Raw genomic sequence first — 19309 nt, forward strand, 5'->3', positions numbered from 1 at the left:
GTGTGTATAAAATGTAAAATGGAAACACCAGGCTAGAGACCAGTTAGTTTCTGGAAAGTTAAACAACAGACAAAAAATAAAGGGGTAGGGGAGGGATGGAGGGGGGCTCCTCTATCTAGGGAGAAAAAAGACCAGAACTAAAGGAAGAGCACAAGGAATCGGTTACAAAAAAGCGCAGAGAGGTTTTTATTAGGATAGTGACAACTTATAGCTGGGATGCAGACTCGGTACCAGGGCGCATGAGCTGCTCTGCCTGAAAGCTCTCACGAACAAGAAGGACTGGAGAGAGAGTTACTGTCTGGGTTGGAGAAAGAAACAAAAGTAATGAGAACAAACTTCTTGAGGAGTCCATGGACCAGCCAGGCTGCAACCACACTAACCTCAGAGAGCAGGAAGGCAGAAGCATGAAACAAGAGGGCTCAGCAAGGTAGCTTTCATGGATCATTTTGGAGGTTTTTTTGTGGGGGCCACTCTATGTGGGGGCCACGTTCTACAGCCATTCCTCCCTGCTGAGGTAGGAGGTTGTGCTGAGAAGAACTGATGTCAAGGTCTGAATACGACGAAGGGAAAGCTATGCCAGAAAGAACAGAAAGCAAGCGTGTGTGGTGTGGTGTGGCGTGGCGTGGCGTGGTGGTGAGTGGAGGGCTGCTGGGAAGAGGTGAGATTTTTGCTAGGAAAAGGAACTAACCACAGTGCCTGAGGTTCTGGATATTCTACATCATCAAGGGGACAAAGAGATGGGGACAAAGAGTGCTGGGGAGGAAAACTTCCCTGAATGCAGGGAAATGTCATCAAAGGAATAGCATTAAATCCTACATTCAAGGAGTTCTCTGAAACCTACCAGGAAATAAGGAACACCTAAAAAAGAACTTAGGCATCATAGCAGAATCTGCAGGCTCTTTTAAAATTATTTCTGAGCTCTTCTCAAGACTACATGTATAAAGAGAAGCCCAAGAGAAAGCAGCCACGATGTCAGTCACTTGGGAACAATGTTGAACCCACCTCCACGAGAAGGTACAGGCTCCCTATGTAACAAACCCTTAGGGAAGGATGAGCCACCCTATCCGTACCACTGCAGAAGAGGGTGGGCCAGGGGGTCCAGTTTGTCCATCTGCTTCTTGATTTCCAAATACGAGCCCTGGAAGACAACGGTCATGAGGTTACCTCTCAGGAGAGGTGGGACCCCTCCCACTTTTGAAGGACTGACTATCAGGGTCCAGAGCTAAGCACTGAAGGCCACATGGGGGGCAAGAGGAGATGGGAGTTCCCACCCTCAAGGAGCCCCAGTCAGGTTGGGAAGACTCATCAGTATGAAAATGACTGAGTATGTTTACAAAACAACATGCAGGTGGGTCTCCCTCATTTTATGCAATTCCTACAGCCCTAAATAATTGATTGGAAATTACAAAATAAATGAAATCAATGTCCCAGAAACATTAAGCGAAGGAATCCCTGCAGTAAAGCTTCACACACGCAGAGTCCTCTATCCTGTAGATCATCCCATCTAGGTGCGCTCATGTGTTAATCTGAACTGTGACACGTAGGATTTGCTGAGAAGAGGCCCACCTGTAAACGTGAGTACAAATGAATGTCTATTCATGCAGAGATTGCAGACGAGGGGTGGGGAAGTCTGGTGAGGGACAGCCTTGATTCAAAGGATGGTCACTGCTCCTGTGGCTGCCCCACCCCTAGAAGGATAGAAGACGTAGGCCCCTGGGTCTAGCCGCTTACCTCCAAGCCCCCCTCCTCACCCTCCCCGCCCAGAGCAGAGGGCTTGCCCTTACTTCCCTAATTGCCTAAAAATCATGGGGCAAACATTAAATATGGACAACTTGTGAAGGAATTTGCAGCCAAGGTACAGTTTGAGAGAGACATTAAAGATGAAGAGAAGGTGAGAAACGATGTACAAATGCGCTTTACACAATTGATGTGTGTACGGATTGGGATAACAGTTGTATAAGCCCCTAATAAAATGTTAAAAAGAAAAAAGAAAACAAAACAAAACAAACAAACAAACAAAAAACTCCCCAAAAAACAAATGATGGCAACATATGTACAAATATGCTTGATACAATTGATATATGGAATGTTATAAGAGCTGTAAGACCCCTCAATAAAATGATTTTTTTAAAAAGAAAAAAAGAAAGAAATAGAAAATGAGTAAAACAAATTGAAAGGAAAAAACAAAACAAAAAAAAAAGAAGAGAAGGAGTAAAAGCTAACAAATAGAGAACAAGGACTGGGAAAGTTAAAGAGGGGGGACTAGAGAATATAGCGACGACACTGTGCAGAATCCATAAATCTTCCCTCCACTCCCTTAGATCGCAAGCAGAACAGGGGACACTGGCAGGCAGAGGGAAGGGGACAAGCAGAGGGTGGAATACCTGGGTCATCTCCCGGATGGACATCACACTATCCAGCGCTTTCTGAAGTCGCTCATAATTCTTCTTCTGTGGGGAATTAATGGGAAGAGAAGATCCAGGTGAAGAAACGTGGAGGAGAGCAGAATATGACGAAAAAGAGCCCAATCCACAAAAGAAGTCTAGACCCAAAAAGGAACAGTGTAATATGTAATGGAAAGAGCATTAAGCCATATGTATATCAGAGAGGCCTGAAACTCCAAGTTCATTCTTTTTCAATCAATGGAGTATGAGCGTAAGTTACTGAATTTCCCAGAGCCTCAGCATTACAAACCCGGAATGTTTGTACATGAAGGTAACACCCACCACCTCCCTACAGCTGCTGAGGATTAAATAAAATCACCGATGTGCATAACCATGAATGTGTCACAGCGAGGCACGGTGGTGGGTCCCATACATATTATTTCCTAGTTACAGATACTCAAATGACGTCCAGGTCTGTCTGGCCTGTAGTTTTCCCTGGCATCTATGATATTCATTCTTCTCCCCATTTCCCAAAAAACTCAGCTTTTTAATCACTGAAATAGCTAAATCCTAGGGTTCAAGAGTTCCCAAGAAATAAGGCACAGGACCTGCCTTCTTTCCACTATGAGGTCCCATCCAGTTCTCAGGAGGGGTCTTGCTCGCTCCAGGACTCATTCTCGCCAAACCCTGCTCAGGGTATACGCCTTATACCCGACTCCCCGGGCTCTTGCTTTCCCTGAGCCACCATGTCACAGCCATGTAATCGGCTTCTTCTGCTTATTCCAAAATGGTGTGTGACTGGGACAGGCCGCGGTCTCTCATCATCTTTTACTATTTCTATTCTCTAGTCCCATTTTCTTTCCAACCAATTGTACCTTAGGGTTAAAGGCCAGTGTCTTGGGATCAGTGGGGTCCACCACGGAGGGATAAGGTTCAAAGATGATGCTTTTTCTAGGGGACTCTAATGCTGCCCTGCACATGGCCACCAGCAGATCGACCACCTTGGGAGAAAGGAGAGAGAGGGAGCAGCTGAATGAGGTCCCAATCCTGGAAGCCACACTGTACCCAACCCAGCTCTACCTTCTAGGGCTCTCAGCATTTCTCTGTGATGTGCTTTTTAAAAGCAAGTACATATATTTGTGGTTCTATAATTAGAAATTACAAGCTCATTTAAAAAATTCACACCAAACCAAAGTAATTAAAGAAAAATGAAAATCATGTCCTGCCATCTTGAAACAAACCTCAAAGTATATTGTTAAACTCGATGTACATCCTTTTTGGAAACAAGTTATTTTGCTATTTAACCAAACCCACATGCTTAGACAGACAATTAGAAAGAGAGACTTGTACTATGCATACTATCATATTTGCTGTTTAATGTAACATTGTAATTTTCTACCTATAAATGATAGTCTTCCCACTTTGAAGAAGTACCGTATTTCTGAAACTGGACCTGCTACAGATGGAGTTCTACCCACATTTTTACTCTAACAAACTGAACATCTTTATTTCTAATGGCGCTTCTGTAGGTTCAATTTCAAGGAGGAAAACTGTCGGGTTCTCTGGCTTTCCCTCCTTTTCCCAGCTCCCCAAGCACCTTTCCCGGGTCCACACCTCTGCTCCAGTGGCCACCTCCTCCGCAGCTCCAGACATGACTCCCAGGGTGTAGAAGGAGAAAACACAGAGCTCACGAGTACAGACGGCTGGCTGAGTGGGATATATTAAGCAGACAGGGTGGGGGAAGGGAGGTAAGCATTAAGGGAGGGAAGGAACAAGGTAGAAATTTGGGGCTCTAAGGCAGAAACAAGATATTCTATAAATAAGTGAAACCTAAATTAAAATGACATGCTCATAGGTTGAGGGTCAATGCGGTCTCCTTCCCTGACCTCCCTACCAGCGAGCTGTTCTCTTCTACATGTCCAAGTCACTGCTTGTAGCCCCCTGAACACGTAATATACACTGTGATTGTCATCAAATGTCTGTTTACCCACCTTGACTTGGAGTTCTCGAGGATAGGAACATATTCAATCATGCTGGTTAGTATCTGTATCTCTGTTTTTAAATGTTAGGTGGGGATTGTCATCTCATAAGCATCCCTGCATCCTCATCGCTCTATACAAGATTGCAAAAACTCTGAGAAAAGCAATTACTCTAAGAGTTTCAGGGCATATGGTGTGAATTCCTCCTTTCCCCACAGACCCAGGCAGGAAGGAATGAAGGAGAAGGTGAAGGGCTGTTGGCTCAGGGAAGAGAGTTGTAGAGTAGAGGCCTATACCTTCAGCATGGACCCGTTCTGAAAGACGTGCTGCTCATCACACACCACACAGTACTCATTCAGTGTTGGAATCCTCTGCTCCGCATACTTCATGATCTACAAAAACAACAGATTCTATGCATTTTGGGAAATAGATATGTGAAATAATCTGAGCATCTTTTCCAACTGCTTGCCACCTTTCCAGGGCTATCCCAGGGCTAGATTTATTCGTGGGTCGTGCTTTAAATTGATGGCCCGACTGCAAAGCTAAGGCCGTACAGGATAAAAATAAAATATGAAATGACCTTAGATTTCCAAGACCTGGGCTGAAAGTTCCACTTCTCCTCCTTAATATCTTCCATGACTTTGGGCAATTTGTGTTTCTTTCTTTCTTTATTTTCTTTATTTATTTTTTGTTTCTTTATTTATAAAATAAGATGTTAATCACTTCACAGGAGCATTGAGAAGTATCAGATGGTTTCATTAAAGTATTTTATAGACTTTAACAGATGCTAATCAAATTATTCACAGTAGTTGTCATGATTACAGATTGTCCCTTTTGGGACAGCTACTTAATCCATGATCAGGTGACAAGGAGGCTTGAGAAGCCATTGCAAGTATCTATAACAATCAGACTGACCACAGACAGAGCTCAGTGCTGGGAAGATGACAGATCTTTCTCCTGTGGGGCAACTGGTGGGTTTGAGCGGCTAACCCACTCTGGCACCAGGGCTCCTCGGTGTGTCATATGGGTGCCATAAAAACAAAAAGCATTAAGGGGAAACATCATTTCCAGTTACAACAAGGGAACAGAGAACACTTTGTGGATAGGTGCCATCTGCCCCTTGACTGCAATAGGCAGATATGGGAAGAAAGCAGGTGGAGGCGATGGCCGAGCAGTGAAAGAAGTCTGTGAAGCCCTTAGTGGCCCTCCTCCCTCTCATCCTGCACCGAGGCACCAACAAGTCGCAGCGCCTCCTTTGTCACTTGAACTTTTGAGTGCTGTCTCACCAATAATGCTGAGGGTCCTGAGGGGGGGGAAAGGCACCTTCTTTTCTCCTCTCCGTAACAATTCTCTGTATGGTTTTAGAAGCGCAGCAACTCAAGAAGCATTTGTTAATGACTAAGGAGGTAGGAGATCAACCTTAGAGGGCGGAGCAAATGGGTCAGACAATAGGAGGGAAAGAGCTTTGGAATTACCTGAACAAGGAATCCATACTCCAGAGTGGGAATGTTCTTGCAGTGACCACTGACCTAATAAGAATAAAAGGCCCCATGAGCGTCACAAGAAGCTGGGGCCCAGCCAGGCCTCACTTGAACACCTACCACTAAGGACCCTCCAAAAGTAGCTAAGTTCTAGCTTGGGTAAGCCCGTATAATTCCAAAACTGGGAAGACCTTAACATATTTTCCTAGAAGAAACAAGTTCACTTAAGGTGAATACTACGTAATGCGTAGATGATCTTCTCCCAAGGTACACGCAACAGGTTAGTGCAGCATCTGACTACCATGCCCTATCAACCCTAATGCTAAAACCTAATACCAAATATGACATCTCACTGGGGTAACCATCCCCAGACTCTGTTTCATGGTCTACTGATATAAAAACTGTCCAGGCAGTTTGGATATGTTTTCGGTCATGCTACCCACTCATGGTATGTGCCCAAGATTTTTTTTAAGCATTTTATTGGAGGCTCATACAACTCTTATCACAATCCATACATACATCAATTGCGTAAAACACACTTGTACATTCGTTACCCTCATCATTCTCAAAACATTTGCTCTCCACTTAAGATCTTGGCATCAGCTCCTCATTTTTCCCCCTCCCTCCAGGCTCCCCCAGCCCAAGATTTTTTTAATGATTCCTGATAACCATGGCATAGTGGTTATTCGTTGGGCTGCTAGCCAGAAGGCCAACAGTTTGAAACCACCAGCCATTATGCAGAAGACAGACATGATTTTCTACTCTCAGTAAGAGTTACAGTTTCAAATGATGGCAACATATGTACAAATATGCTAGATACAAATGATGTATGAATTGTTATAAGGGCTGTAAGGGCCCCTAATAAAATGATCTTTAAAAAAAAGAGTTACTGTTTCAGAAATGAACAGGGGCAGTTCTACCCTGTCTTTGAGGGTCACTCCATGGCAATTAATCTGAGTTTTGAGACCACCATACTCTCATTCTATGTTCAACAGCTAGACTCCAACATTTCTACTCCCACCCTACTAATGCCCAAACCAAACCCTCCTCAGCCCATGTACCAAAGGAGAGGTCCGTGCTGGGGGAGGGAGGCCCACGTGCTGGGGGCACAGGAGACCTGCCTGGGGGCTCGGAGGGTAGCCAAACACCTCCACTTTGGGATTCTTCATGGTGCAGGAGATGGAACGGTTCATAAGACGCCCAACCCGAAGCTCTGGCACACCCAGTTTGCCTTTTAGCATGGAATCCTGTATGATAGGAAAACTGGGAGACCTGGGAAAGAGAGATAAGTGTTATACTGGGGATTCAATATGAGCCCTGAGAAAGGACTGGTGCTACAAGGGATCTGGAGCACCTTAAAACCCCATGAAGACATTTCAGGTACAACTACCGGTTTCTCTTCATCTGAGAGAAAGAAGGCAGATTGAAATCAAAAGACTTATGGAAACATTTAGTCTTATAGATTAATGGACCACACAAACATCAGTGTTCACGACCCTGAGACCAAGAAGAACTATACGGTGTCCAGCTACTGCCACCTACTGCTATGAAAAGGATCACATCAGAAGATCCTGAACAGAGTGGGAGAAAAATGTTGAACAAAACCCTAAACCTTAAGAGAGACCATGCTTACTGGTTGTATTAAGAGAGGTGGAATCCCTGAGACATTCAGGTCTGGAATTAAACTTGCTCCTGTGTTAGAGTAATCAACCATTTAAGATCAAAAGGACAGCATTTTCCCAAGGATGAGTTCAGAGTTAGGAAAGAAGGAGCGATGGAAACAGGAAGCATAGGGAGGAAGTGGGATGGTTACACTGAGGGAAATGCTAAGGATAAGTTCTAACGAAATGCATATGCATTCTTGAATACAGAACTGATAATGTACTCTGTAAATCTTTACCTGATTCATAATAAAAAGTAGAGCGAGAGAGAGAAATATCAAGATCTGGACCAGGATGGGTAAAGTGACAGACGCCTAAGAAACACTTGTATCTGAGGAAAATTCCATTCATCTTAAATCACTATCAAGGAAATTAGAGCATGCATCTGAACCTGAGTCTTATGTCCTATCTGTGTGATCTTCAGAATGAGTCCAGGAAGGGTAGGCAGATGCAGAGGCTGGGCCACTCTCTCTGGTTGGGTCTGGAATGACCTTTTGGAAGGGATGACTGCTTTATTCACATGTATTTGTGACATACCAAATACTGTGCTAGACAAAACTAGTCACAAGTGATTGTCAATATCGATGCCTATGAAGCTAAAAATGTGCGACCCTAAGAGGCATCTACTTAGTATTCAATAGTCAAATATCTGCCACTTGGGTTTGTATCTGTCATGGGGAAGATCAGAATGTACCAAGAGAAAAAGAAAAACCCCAAAGTAACCATGTAAAGAATGGAACAATATTTATCTCCAGAACCTGGAAAATAGATCAATGTACCCTTTCATAAGAATGAGGAATTAGTGCCCGATTCCTTACTCTGCCTTAGGTTGGAGCATAAGCATGAGAGGCAAAGAAAGGAAAGATGGTGATATCTGCATACGTTTCTCCAAATATACATGACATGCTAGGCATTATGCTATACATAAAGGCTAGGGTATGAGCACTGGTTCAAGAGTAAAGGGATAGTAAGGACACATAGATGGCAAGATCACATGAGTAGTGTTAACTGATACAGAATTAAAGATACAGAATCCAGAGAACCTACAGAGAGGTCAGAAAGCTAAGCTTAGAATATCAAGGCTAAAATAAGGCAAAGGCATTGGAGGTTATCTGTTGCTAAGGAACACTTACTTGGGGATGGGTGAGAAGATGCTGAGGCCAGCCCGGAACTTCTTGATAGTACCGCTTGCCTTGAACCAACTGTGCCTCTTCTCCTGTTGGGTCTTCAAGAAATCGTTGCTGAGATGTTTCCATTGTTGGGATGTGAACATGCCCAGGATCCTGAGAGATCAAAGAAGACAGGCTTAGGAAAGCTTAAACACAAAGAGTTGGGTAAATAAATAATGACCAAGAGAGGGAATGAATCTAAACTTCAGACCCAGGAACTATAAAAGTAGTTGTGATAGGGGAACATGTGTTTGAAGATTCCCTTCATATGATCTTAGCACATGGAAATGTATATACTGTCCTAAAGGTAAGGGGGTAAATATTCACTCCTATTACCTTAAAAGGAGACATCAAAGTGAGCCTCCAAAGGCTAGGAATGTTGGAATTTAGAGCCAAAAACTGACTCTGCAGTGAGGCGCAGAAATGGTGGGATGCAGGGGAGTAGCAAGCTCTGCCTTGTGAATAGTCAAGAAGAGGATTAGGGAGATGAAGTCTCTTCATGAGGAGAGCAACCCCATCACCAAAATGATGGCTTCCAACTTTAGATGGACCCTCAGACTGGTCGTCGACCAGTTCTCTCTAGTGTTATTCTAAGCTATTATATTAAACTTTCATCATCTTAAATTCTAAGTTTAATCTACATTTTACCTCTCTCTGAGGCTATACTAGAGAGAACTGAGGTCAACATAGATAAGCTCGCTTAACTTCTCAATCCGACTACAAAAGGATCTCCATTTTCATCCTTGTCTCCATCCCTCCAATCCTTGGAGATAAGTAACTCTCCTAGTTAAGATCCATTCCCCTCTCTGGCTCTAAATTCCAGCCCCTTCTTGAATTTTGAAGGAGCTCTAGAGGAACAGTGGTCACACACTGTGCTGTGAATCTCAAGGTCAGCAGTCTGAAACCAGCAGCTGCTCTTCAGGAGAGAGACATGCCTTTCTCCTCCCATCTAGAGCTAAAGCCTCAGAAACCCAGAGGCAATTCTATCCCGTTCCATAGGGTTGCTATGAGGTGGGGTTGGAGTCGACTGGATGGCAATGAGTTTGGTTTCTGGTGTTTTCTTGACCCTCTGGGCCACTGATCTATCAACTATCTCCTGCTGTCTTCTATTTCTTTTCTGTAGTCTATGAAAAATTTCGAGTTCCTGTACCTCAGTCTAGCTACCGCTCGTTCTCCCCTTTCCATACTCATCCAAAATTTTCAATCTATACTTGTTCTTCCTTCCTCACCTACCCCTCCTCAGTTTGCTGCCTGCTGGTTTCCACCTTCCCCAGTCCACTAAAATTGCTAACTTCACAGAAACTCTCAAGTTCTCTGTTTATTTGGATGCCTGCTCTCCTCGCAGCCTCTCTCCTCCTGGCCTCCTTGTCCCTCCCTTCTCATTCATTTCTCACTTCGCTGACCTACTTTCAGTGCCTCCTTCTTCTGTCTACCTTGCTGGAGTCTTCAGTATTTTCTCTGGATGCTAAAGGGTGTTTTGCCCTAGATCTTATTTTCCTTTCTTAGGCAATCTCTCAAATTCTATGTAGTTTGTAATTAACATCCATGTAACACTCATTTATTGATATATCTATCTTTAATCCCAACTTCCCTAAGTACCAAATCCACATATCTGCCTACGGAGGATCTTCTTACCTGTATATCCCAACTCTAACGCTAAACAACATATCTAAAACAGAACTAATTTTCCTTCCCTATCCCATATTCCCTTCTTCTTACCTCCCTATTTAAATTGAAGCTATCATAATTACCCAGACATCCGGGCTTCAAATCTAGGAGTGATTTTCCACTACACTTTAGCTTTTATGACCATATCCAACACACCAAATCACTCTTCAGTCCTACTGATTTTACACTCTGCAAGCCCCTCTCACCTCCACTTTTATCTATAGGCACACCGTACTTCAGGCTTTCATCATCTCTTGTCTGGACCTCCTTAAAAGCCCGCTGCTAAACTGGTTCTGGTCCTCTCTCACCTCCTCTCACCGGTTCTGAACAATGCTGCCAGAATGGTTTTTCTAAAAATCTGAGCATGTCCTTCCTTGGCCTATAACCTTTCAATTCTCCCCATTGCCTACAAGGTAAAAACCCAAGATCCTCTCTGATTTGAGCCCTTCCCTACTTCTCTGGCTTGGTTTCTTCAAAAAATTCAAGCCCATTGCCATTGTGTCAGTTCCAATTGATAGCTTCCCTGGGGCACAGAGCAGAAAACGCTCTTTTGGGTTTTCCAGGCTGTAAATCTTAGATATAGGCAACCTCATTTTTCTCCCATAGAGGCTACAAGTTTTGAACAGCAAACCTATGCGGTAGGAAGCAACCCAATGTCTAAGCCATCACACCACCAGTGTTTCTCCCCCCTCGGGTATTCAAGCAATACAGAACGACTTGAAGCGCCTTACACACACTCCATCTTTCATGGCTATGCCTCTGCAATGTTACTCACTCTTAGAAGTCAACATCTCTTTCACCCTTTCATTGACAGCCCTCGTCCACTGGCCACCGGCCGGAGTCATTCCTTCCTCTGTGTTCTTCTCAACCTTACATATTCACTTACATGAGGGGGCTTCAAAAATTCCATGGGAAAATGCCATTCCCTTTTAGTTCAATTTTTCCGTTAACTTTTCGTTCCCATTCATATTAAAACATGCATATACTGGACTCTATTTGAAATTTGGTTGAGGGCAGAATCTGTGCTTCATTTTTCCTTTGTGTACCAGATACTTACTAAGGGCCTCAACACCTCCCATAAGCTACAATAAGCTGAGGTCCTAGAGTCTCCCTCCCCCAGAGGAAACTATAAAAGGAAATGTGAACAGGATAACAGGCCAGAGTTACATTTCTCTTTAAATCCTAGGGAATGCCGTGCCTCTAACCAAGACCACAGATCCTCAATAGTGGGCCTGTAGGACAGAAGAGAACTGGCCCTGTGGGTCTGTGAGACTGTAAATCTCTGCAGAGCAGACAGCCTCATCTTTCTCTTGAGGAGTGCTGGTGGGTTTGAACTGCCACACTTGTGGTGAACTGCTTAAAGCACCGCCAGGGCTCCTCTCCTCTTCTCTCTAGGAAGCCTCAAAGCCCAGAGCAATCGACTCCCCTGCTTCCACCATAAACTTGGCCTCCAAGATTTATTTTAGCCTTCTTGGGTATATCACAGAAAAATACTTTTGCATAAAATCAACATCCACCCATAGGCCCACCTGTTGAGGGAGCTTCAGAAAGTCAATAGAAAATTTTCGTTATCATTTCATTTCATTTTCCACGCACTTTTTGAAGCTCCCTCATATTCTCTCCTCCGACACCCATGACCAGGAAAGATCAAAGTTCTTACTTTTTCAACTGAAGACCTAGCCCAAACCCTTCCTTATTTGATGGCTGGAAAACTTCAATCGACGGTTCTGTTAAGAGAAGAGAAAGAGCCCCTAGAAAGCCCTTGGGAAACTGCAGGCACAGTTCCATGGAAAATCTTTCTTAGATTCTAAAAACAGTAGCAGCAGGGATGCCAAACAATAAAGATAAAGGAATAAACCATCAGAAATGGAGGGTAGACTTTGGGAGCTGCCTGGCCAATATCCAAAGTCCTCAGTCAGAGGTTGAGGATAAAGGACGTCAGGGAATAGGAGAAAACAATTTCATTAACCTTTCAAAGGAAGGCCTTCAGGGGATGGCTAACAGATGAGAAGGGGTAAAGACATGAAGGCCAGAAGAATGAAAAGCTCCTACCAATAGCCTGACTCCCAGTTTTTCTCTACATCAGTTTGCCAAGGACTTTGGATTAGGCCACATTCAGAGCACCCAAATGACTTAAATCACCATCCTTACCTGGTCCATCAAGATACTGGGAGAGGGAAAATCGCAGCCTTAACACAATGGGTTCTGTGCGGAGGACCTTCCAGGCTGTAGAAACTTCCTCCTGAGAGAGTAGGAAATTGTTACCAGTTTAGCCAGAGAGAGGAACGGTTTGCTGTTTTCCCTGTCTGACACATACATGCAAATGGCAGTACACGCCACTGTGTGCTGATGGCCTAGGAAAGACAGGGATGAAGAACACATGCTTCAAATAAGCATTCAGGAACCAGACTCCTGGGCTACGTGACAAACTTCACAAAGCCCAGCTCGCTAGGTTGTTTGTTGTACTATCAGCACTTACATCGAGGAAGCTGATGTTGATGTGGAGGTCAATATCCATGTCATCGATAGTTCCATATTCTCTAGAGACACAGGTGAGCACAGGTGAGAATCATTAAGGGAGAAAGAAGGGAGCACAGACAGGTGGAGTAAGAACTGAGCCAGGGGAGAAGGATGGGAAGGGGGAAAGGGACCCTTATATCAATCTAGCCACTCACAAGATGAGGGTCTACACCAGACGCCCTTCTAGCACAAAAGCTAAACTACCTGCCTACAGAGGTCTACAGTTAAAGGGTCTTTCTTTTTACTTAAAAAAAATTATTTAAAAAATCCTTTTATTGGGGGGCTCATACAGCTCTTAACATACATCCATTGTGTCAAGCACATTTGTTGCCACCATCATTTTCAAAACACTTTCTTGCGCCCTTAGTATCAGCTCCTCATTTTTTCCCCTCCCTCCCCCACTCTCTCTCCCAAACCTAAAGGGTCACTATCCTGTGGCTTTCAATGTATCTATGCCCACAAATCCCATAAAAAGAAAAACCAGCTAGCCTTTTCAGCAAGTCAGAAAGAAGGCTGGCTCCCTTGTCATCCCTACAGCGGAGTCCCACCTGATGGATACAGAGTTCTCACTGTAGATCTCCTTCACGGCCTCAATGTCAGCATCAAGCTGTGGGTGGCGATACAGGTCAGCTGCACAGCTCCCCTGAGTCAGTGGCAAACATGGTGGTGGTGGTGGTGGAGAGCGGTATAAAAAGATGAACAAGGAAGAAAAGGAAAAGATGAAAGATAAATGTGGAAAGACCCCAAGCACAGGGGAAATCAAATAGCAGCAATACAGAAGCCCCTCCATCATGGGGCTCTTGGTGGTGGTACTAAGCGGGGCTTTCTTGGCAGACAAGTGGCCCTTCTGTTTCAGCAGACCAATTGCAGGCATTGTTTGGGGAGCTGACAGCCTTAGGTCTCCAGCTTTTATTCCTGACTTATGACCTTCTATGAGAACTCAGACCAGATGAAAAGCACAGTAATTAACATGTGTTGGTTCTATCTAGAGAGCCCCTGGCATTCCTGCTTAGGATTGTGACCTAGGCAGTGGCAGCATCAGTAGCGGGATGATCTTTTTTAAAGAATTTAAAAACTAATGAATGAATAGCCCTGTGGGCTATTGAGAGAGGTGTCCTTAGTGGTGCACAGTCACTAAGTGCTCATTGCTAACGGAAAAGTCAGTAGTTTGAATTCACCAGTCACTCTGCTTCCATAAAAATGACAGCCATGGGAACCCTCTGGGGCAGTTCTACAGAGTCAGTAGGAGTTGGCGTCAATGCAACAGCAATGGACTTTGGGGGTTGTTTAGTGAGAGAAGGGAGCCTTGGTGGCATTGTGAGTTGTGTTGCTAACCACAAGTCAGCAGTTTGAACCCCACAGCCACTTCACAAGAGGAAAAGGAGGCTGTCTACTCCTGTGAGAGTTCACCCTTTTCAAAAACCAAAGGAGCAGTTCTACTCTGCCCTATACGGTTGCTGAGCTGGAATCGACTCAAGGGCAATGGGGTTTTTTGGGGTGTGTAGTCATTGTTTAGTGAAAGAAGATACTACAAAAATAATTATTTTTAATGAATAGTTTATAAGGAGTTTCCATGGACAGAGACCATGGTGTACTCGAGGACAGGTATGAATCCCAGGTAGGAGCCAGGATGTGGATTAGGTAGGACAAGCTCATGCTCAGGCTAAACCAATATTCCATCTTCAACTCATCTCTGCTTTGGAACAATCTCTTTCCCTCCTAAGATACCAAGAGTGAAGCATAAATCTAGATCACCTAACATGGGTCTTGTAGCTGCAGCCTCACCTGAACTCCATAGAGAAATTCCTCTGATTCATTATCTCCTTCTGAATCATCATCATTCCAAAACTGGCCTTTGATGTCCTAGCGATGAAACATCATACAACCCATTGTTAGGTCCCTATTATCCCAAGGCATGGGGTAGGTTGGGAGAATGGGAAACAGGCTCCCACCAGGAGTGGGAGAAGGTCTCTCAGTACAGAGTCATTGAAGCCTACTCCCTTTCTATCCTTTGCCTCCCCTTTAGGAAGATCTCTGGTTCCTTTGCACTTTCCATGGCCTAACTCTGCTTTGGTGGGATGTAGAGGAAAGTGGTAGGGAATTGCAACTTCTTAAGTCTCAGTATGACCAAGGCTCTGATAGCCAGCAAAAGAAGGCCACAAGATTTCCATTTCAAAGTCATGGTTGATTACCAGCCATATCTGGATTCCAGTACAAGCTGGCCTCTGACAGGGTCATTCATTAACCCAGGCAGTCCCCAAGTGCACTTAAGCTCTCTTTCTACCCAAGTAATTAATGAGCCCTTCTCTTCTTCCCATGAAAAGCCATCCCTCCCCCCCTCCCCCAGAAATACTGCTTCCATGCCCCTTCTCCTTCTTTTAACTGCAAATAACTACTCCAAAGTGTTGAAAGGCAGGCAAAGGTGAAACCTGTGCTTGGTCCCATCTCCTCCCTGGATAATAAGCTAGAGAGAAACCTTCATCCCAGGTAGGCATCAGTTCTCACCATTGGATCAGTGGGTCACTCACACTCCCAGGTCAGTGCTAGGCAGCACCCCTCCATACCACCAGTTGAACCCAGACCAACGAGATGGGCATTTAGGAGGCCACAAAGGGAGGCAAGGGAGCAGGCGATGTCAGGGGCTGATTGGTGATCTGCTGGAGATGGCAGGCTCTGCTGTTGCGTGGGTAACAAGTCACTGTCCTGCAGGAGGCAGACAACAGCTGGTTTCATCACCACTTACTTACACAGTGGTATACATACAGGCGCACAGGCTTGCGGGTGTATTTTCATTATACATGTGTCCAGCTACTTGCACAAGGATATACTTGCATGCACGTATACACACCTATACACAGGGCTCTTTAACGACAATGAACTATGAAACCACAGTTGATGCTGAGAGTTGAGGTTGGAACATGTCTGTATGTTCCAACTACAGACTATAGATCCAAGTTCATGCTTTAGTTCATAATGCTACCTTAACCTCTTGACCCACAAGAGGTGGCAGAACCAGATGCTTATGCTATCTTTCTGGTCAGTTCATTTTGGAACATTCTTCACAGTAACCCCCCAACAGGGTTAAGATCCAGAATCTGAGCTTCTTTCTGGACTCTCTATGTTTAGTCTTTTCTCCAGATTGCATCATATGTCCTTTTAAGAGACCCTACAAGTCTTATAAACAATCAGAGCTACCCCTAGAAGTCCCCAGCAGGACCAAACTTCTTGTAGGCATGGTCTAAGTTTTCATAGCCAAAATAATGCCCCGGGCTCATTGTGGAACCTACTGCTAAAATCAAAATGCAATAACGACCCCAATGAATGCTCAGAAAACACTAGCCCCCTAGTTCTTCCATCGACGGTTTCCCTGTTCTTGTCTAAGCCTGTGGCCTCCTGACTTTACTGGGCTCTTTTAGTCCTACAGAAGCTTCTGCACGTAGTAGGGGGGAAAAATTAATCTCCCACACGTACGAAGCCTTGAATAGCAGGGAGGGGCAAAAGCTATCCCAACTTAACAAAAATTTCCTGTTATTGTCTAGGTTTGTGTGTAACAAGTCTAGCTATATATTCCAGGTACCTGGGGAACTTTTAACACACCTCAGTGCACAGTTCTACTTAACAGAAAGTAGTTCTGTATCATGGGATGGATACACGATATTAAAAATATGCTGATATGTATATATATATTTTAAACAAAACACTCTGTGAAGTCAAAATTAAATACCATTGTGACAGGCCTGCCTGGTTCTGCAAGTAACTCAGCCTCACGGACTCCAACCTTGGACACAGATGTTCCTGTTCTCTTAATTGGCTTGACTGAGCCCTGGGTTTCTGGATTTGTGGTTCTCAGAGTAGGTTCTCTGAACTCTGTGGGTTCAGAGTAGGAACCACAGCATCAGCATCACCTGGGAACAAACTGTCATAAATGCAAATTCTCAGCCTCACCCCATGCCTACTGAATAGGGAACTCCAAGGGGGTGGGGTCTCAGCGAGCTCTGCTTTACAGAGCCCTCTACATTAGTCTGATTCGTGAGAAAGCCTGAGAACCACTGTTCCGGATCCTTGTGTCTTCAAAGGGCCTGTGGTCTGTTCCTCAGGAACCAGGATGGGATCTCAGGCACAAAACTAGAGCTAACTCGGGGCCTGGTATCCTCCAGCTGATACCACTACCTCCTGTCTCGCAAAGGGAGACTGAATCTGAAGTTTGGGGGATGAAATGACAGTGATGTCTGGGATTTGCTTTAAAATGCAATTCCAGGGCATGCATTGGCATGTGCATGCACACACCCCCAAAATGAAAATCGATGAAAACTGGAAAATGTTGATGATCGATGAAGCTGTATAAGCATTATCTAAAGAGTTTCTTGCTCTCAAATTCTGTAATAATTGTAAATTCTCCTAATGTAAAGTTAAAAGTGAGGGGCACTTTTGCAGGGCCTTTCCCCTAGAAAGTTAAATCTAAATGTGAGCAGCTCTGTTATCCCTGAGACTCCACAGTGGCTTCCTTGCTCTTCTTTGACTCTATCCAACATATTCCCATCTTGGGGGTCATTTCATCGGCTGGTCCTCTTTCCTAGAATGCTTTTCACCCACAGAGCCACACGGTGTGCTCCTTCTCACTTTCACATCTCTGCTCAAAGGTTAGCATGACTATCCTAAATAAACTAACAACCCAACACACACACACACACACACACACACACACTCCATACTCCCTGCCCCGTATATTTTTCCACAGCACTTACCTCCTTCTGACATACTACGACATGCTAATTATCGGTCTCGCTCATCAGACTGCATGCTCTAAGGTGACAGGGACTTTATTTTCACTCTCTCTGTTCTCAGCAATTCCAACAGTGCACGGCACACAGTGACCCCTCAGCACATACGGGCTTGATGAGTGAAGGACTAAATAACCCTCTGCTGGACACCACCAAGGAAAAGAGGCTACTTCAAGCCAAATGAGAGGTCTCTACAAAAACCTAACTGCTCCTACACATTACCCAAACCAGACACCACATGATCCTGAAAAGAACATGATTCCATTCACCTTCGAGGACAGCGGCGAACCAGAGGATGTAGATCTGAGGACTTGGTGTGTGAAATTTGCCACACATACACCAAAACAAAACAAAACAAAACCCCCAAACAGTCAGGTGCAGATCTGAATGATCTTAGAAGAGCGAGGCGGGAGGCACTAATGTTCAGCCTGGGCCGTCTTGGGCTGGGTGGTAAGATGATGGCAAGAGGATGGAAGTACCAACTGTCTTAAGGTCCTTGTCACTGTAGTAGTCGAGGAAAACTCAGCCTTTCTCCCAGGGTTGTTGTGGCTTGGTTTCTGCTGCTGTCACAAGAAGGAAAAGGTAGTTCATTCAGGGAGTTTTCCTTATCTAGGGAAGACACAGTTTAGGAAACTACCAGTTATTTTCAAAGTGGCTACTTTAGGACATAGACCTTCTCCCTTCAAAGCCCTCTTCGCTGGAGAAATGGAGGGTGGATTTAGAAGGTGAAGGATGGGAGAAAGTGATTGGTGGACTATGTAAATCACAGACAGGTTAAAGAGAAAATTGCATGAAAGATAGCCTGGAGGAAAGCGTTTACACTACAGATACGCAGGCCCAGAGAAGTCAAGAGACTTGCTTAAGGTTAAGAGCAAGGCTATCAGTGGACCTAAGATTAAGCACATTTGCCAAGTAAAAGTCACATCAAATATTCATGTGATGTAGTTATATTAAGGAACTTTGAATGAAGCAAAGTTTATTCGATCTCAATGTGGTAAAAGAGGGAAGCTTTGCTGATAAGTTGGGGGCCAAACACGAGTTATAGACTGCCTGAAGGGACCCCTGGGCAGGGATGTGGTTGGGCCCCCCAGTTCAATATGGACGGTGACAGCTGAATTTGCAGGGAAGAGGCCAAACCTAAGGAAGCCTCAAGTCTGGATCACTAAGGTCTTCCTCTAGTTAGACTACTGGGGGGGGTGCTCCAGGGTGACAACTTTACATCTCGGAGGGAGAAGCCTCTGAGCTCACCGTGCCAACTCTCCGCTTTGGGGTGCCGGGAGGGGAGTGCTCCCTCTCAGAAAGCCTAGGCCACGGAACAAAGAGTGCGGCCGAAGCCGCGGAGGGTCGATCCCCGCAGGCTACTGCTAGCTCGGGTGCCCCGTGGGGAGATGGGACCGGCTGCCTCCAGAAACACTACTCCACCCGCGCTTCCGAGCCCTTAGGCCTCCCTTGGGGAAGCAGTTCGGCTCATCCAGCTTTCGGCCGGAGCTACCCAACGCCTGCCTCCCCGGGAAGAAGCCTGCGCCCCCCGAGGCGTGTCGCCAGCCGCCCGTCCGGAGCGCCGCCGGTCAAGCCTAACGGTGTCACTGTCACCCAGACCAAGCCCCTCACTTCAGCCTCCCCGACCGAGGTGGGGCGGGCCCAGCACCCTTCCCGCGGCCCGCCC

At 45.1% G+C, this 19309-nt stretch overlaps 1 protein-coding gene across 7 annotated transcripts in view; it reads right to left on the bottom strand.

Moving 5' to 3' along the window:
- Positions 1-19159, bottom strand: part of PARP6 (poly(ADP-ribose) polymerase family member 6) — a 27573-nt gene extending 8414 nt beyond the window's left edge. For 3 of the 7 annotated variants that reach the window (XR_006679659.1, XM_004711956.2, XM_045285761.1), the window contains exons 1-16: positions 18892-19159; positions 17913-18206; positions 15368-15565; positions 14648-14725; positions 13411-13505; positions 12822-12882; positions 12494-12584; positions 12003-12069; positions 8639-8788; positions 6906-7116; positions 5839-5892; positions 4660-4755; positions 3999-4091; positions 3260-3385; positions 2385-2450; positions 1071-1138 (exon numbers count right to left, since the gene is read on the bottom strand). Coding sequence is in view for 6 of the 7 variants with exons in the window: in XM_004711956.2 (XP_004712013.1) it covers positions 1071-1138; positions 2385-2450; positions 3260-3385; positions 3999-4091; positions 4660-4755; positions 5839-5892; positions 6906-7116; positions 8639-8788; positions 12003-12069; positions 12494-12584; positions 12822-12882; positions 13411-13505; positions 14648-14725; positions 15368-15370 (1259 nt within the window). In the remaining variant the exon portion in view is untranslated. Of the gene's footprint in view, positions 1-1070; positions 1139-2384; positions 2451-3259; positions 3386-3998; positions 4092-4659; positions 4756-5838; positions 5893-6905; positions 7117-8638; positions 8789-12002; positions 12070-12493; positions 12585-12821; positions 12883-13410; positions 13506-14647; positions 14726-15367; positions 15566-17912; positions 18841-18891 lie in introns of those variants that run through there. The other 4 variants (XM_030884321.2, XM_030884320.2, XM_045285762.1 and 1 more) reach the window with 3 other exon arrangements.
- Between the last annotated feature and the right edge of the window lie 150 nt (positions 19160-19309).

The sequence above is a fragment of the Echinops telfairi genome, unplaced genomic scaffold (genome assembly GCF_000313985.2).
Source record: "Echinops telfairi isolate 266 unplaced genomic scaffold, ASM31398v2 ScPeMD7_7475;HRSCAF=8513, whole genome shotgun sequence".
In the NCBI taxonomy this organism is placed as follows: Eukaryota; Metazoa; Chordata; class Mammalia; order Afrosoricida; family Tenrecidae; genus Echinops; species Echinops telfairi.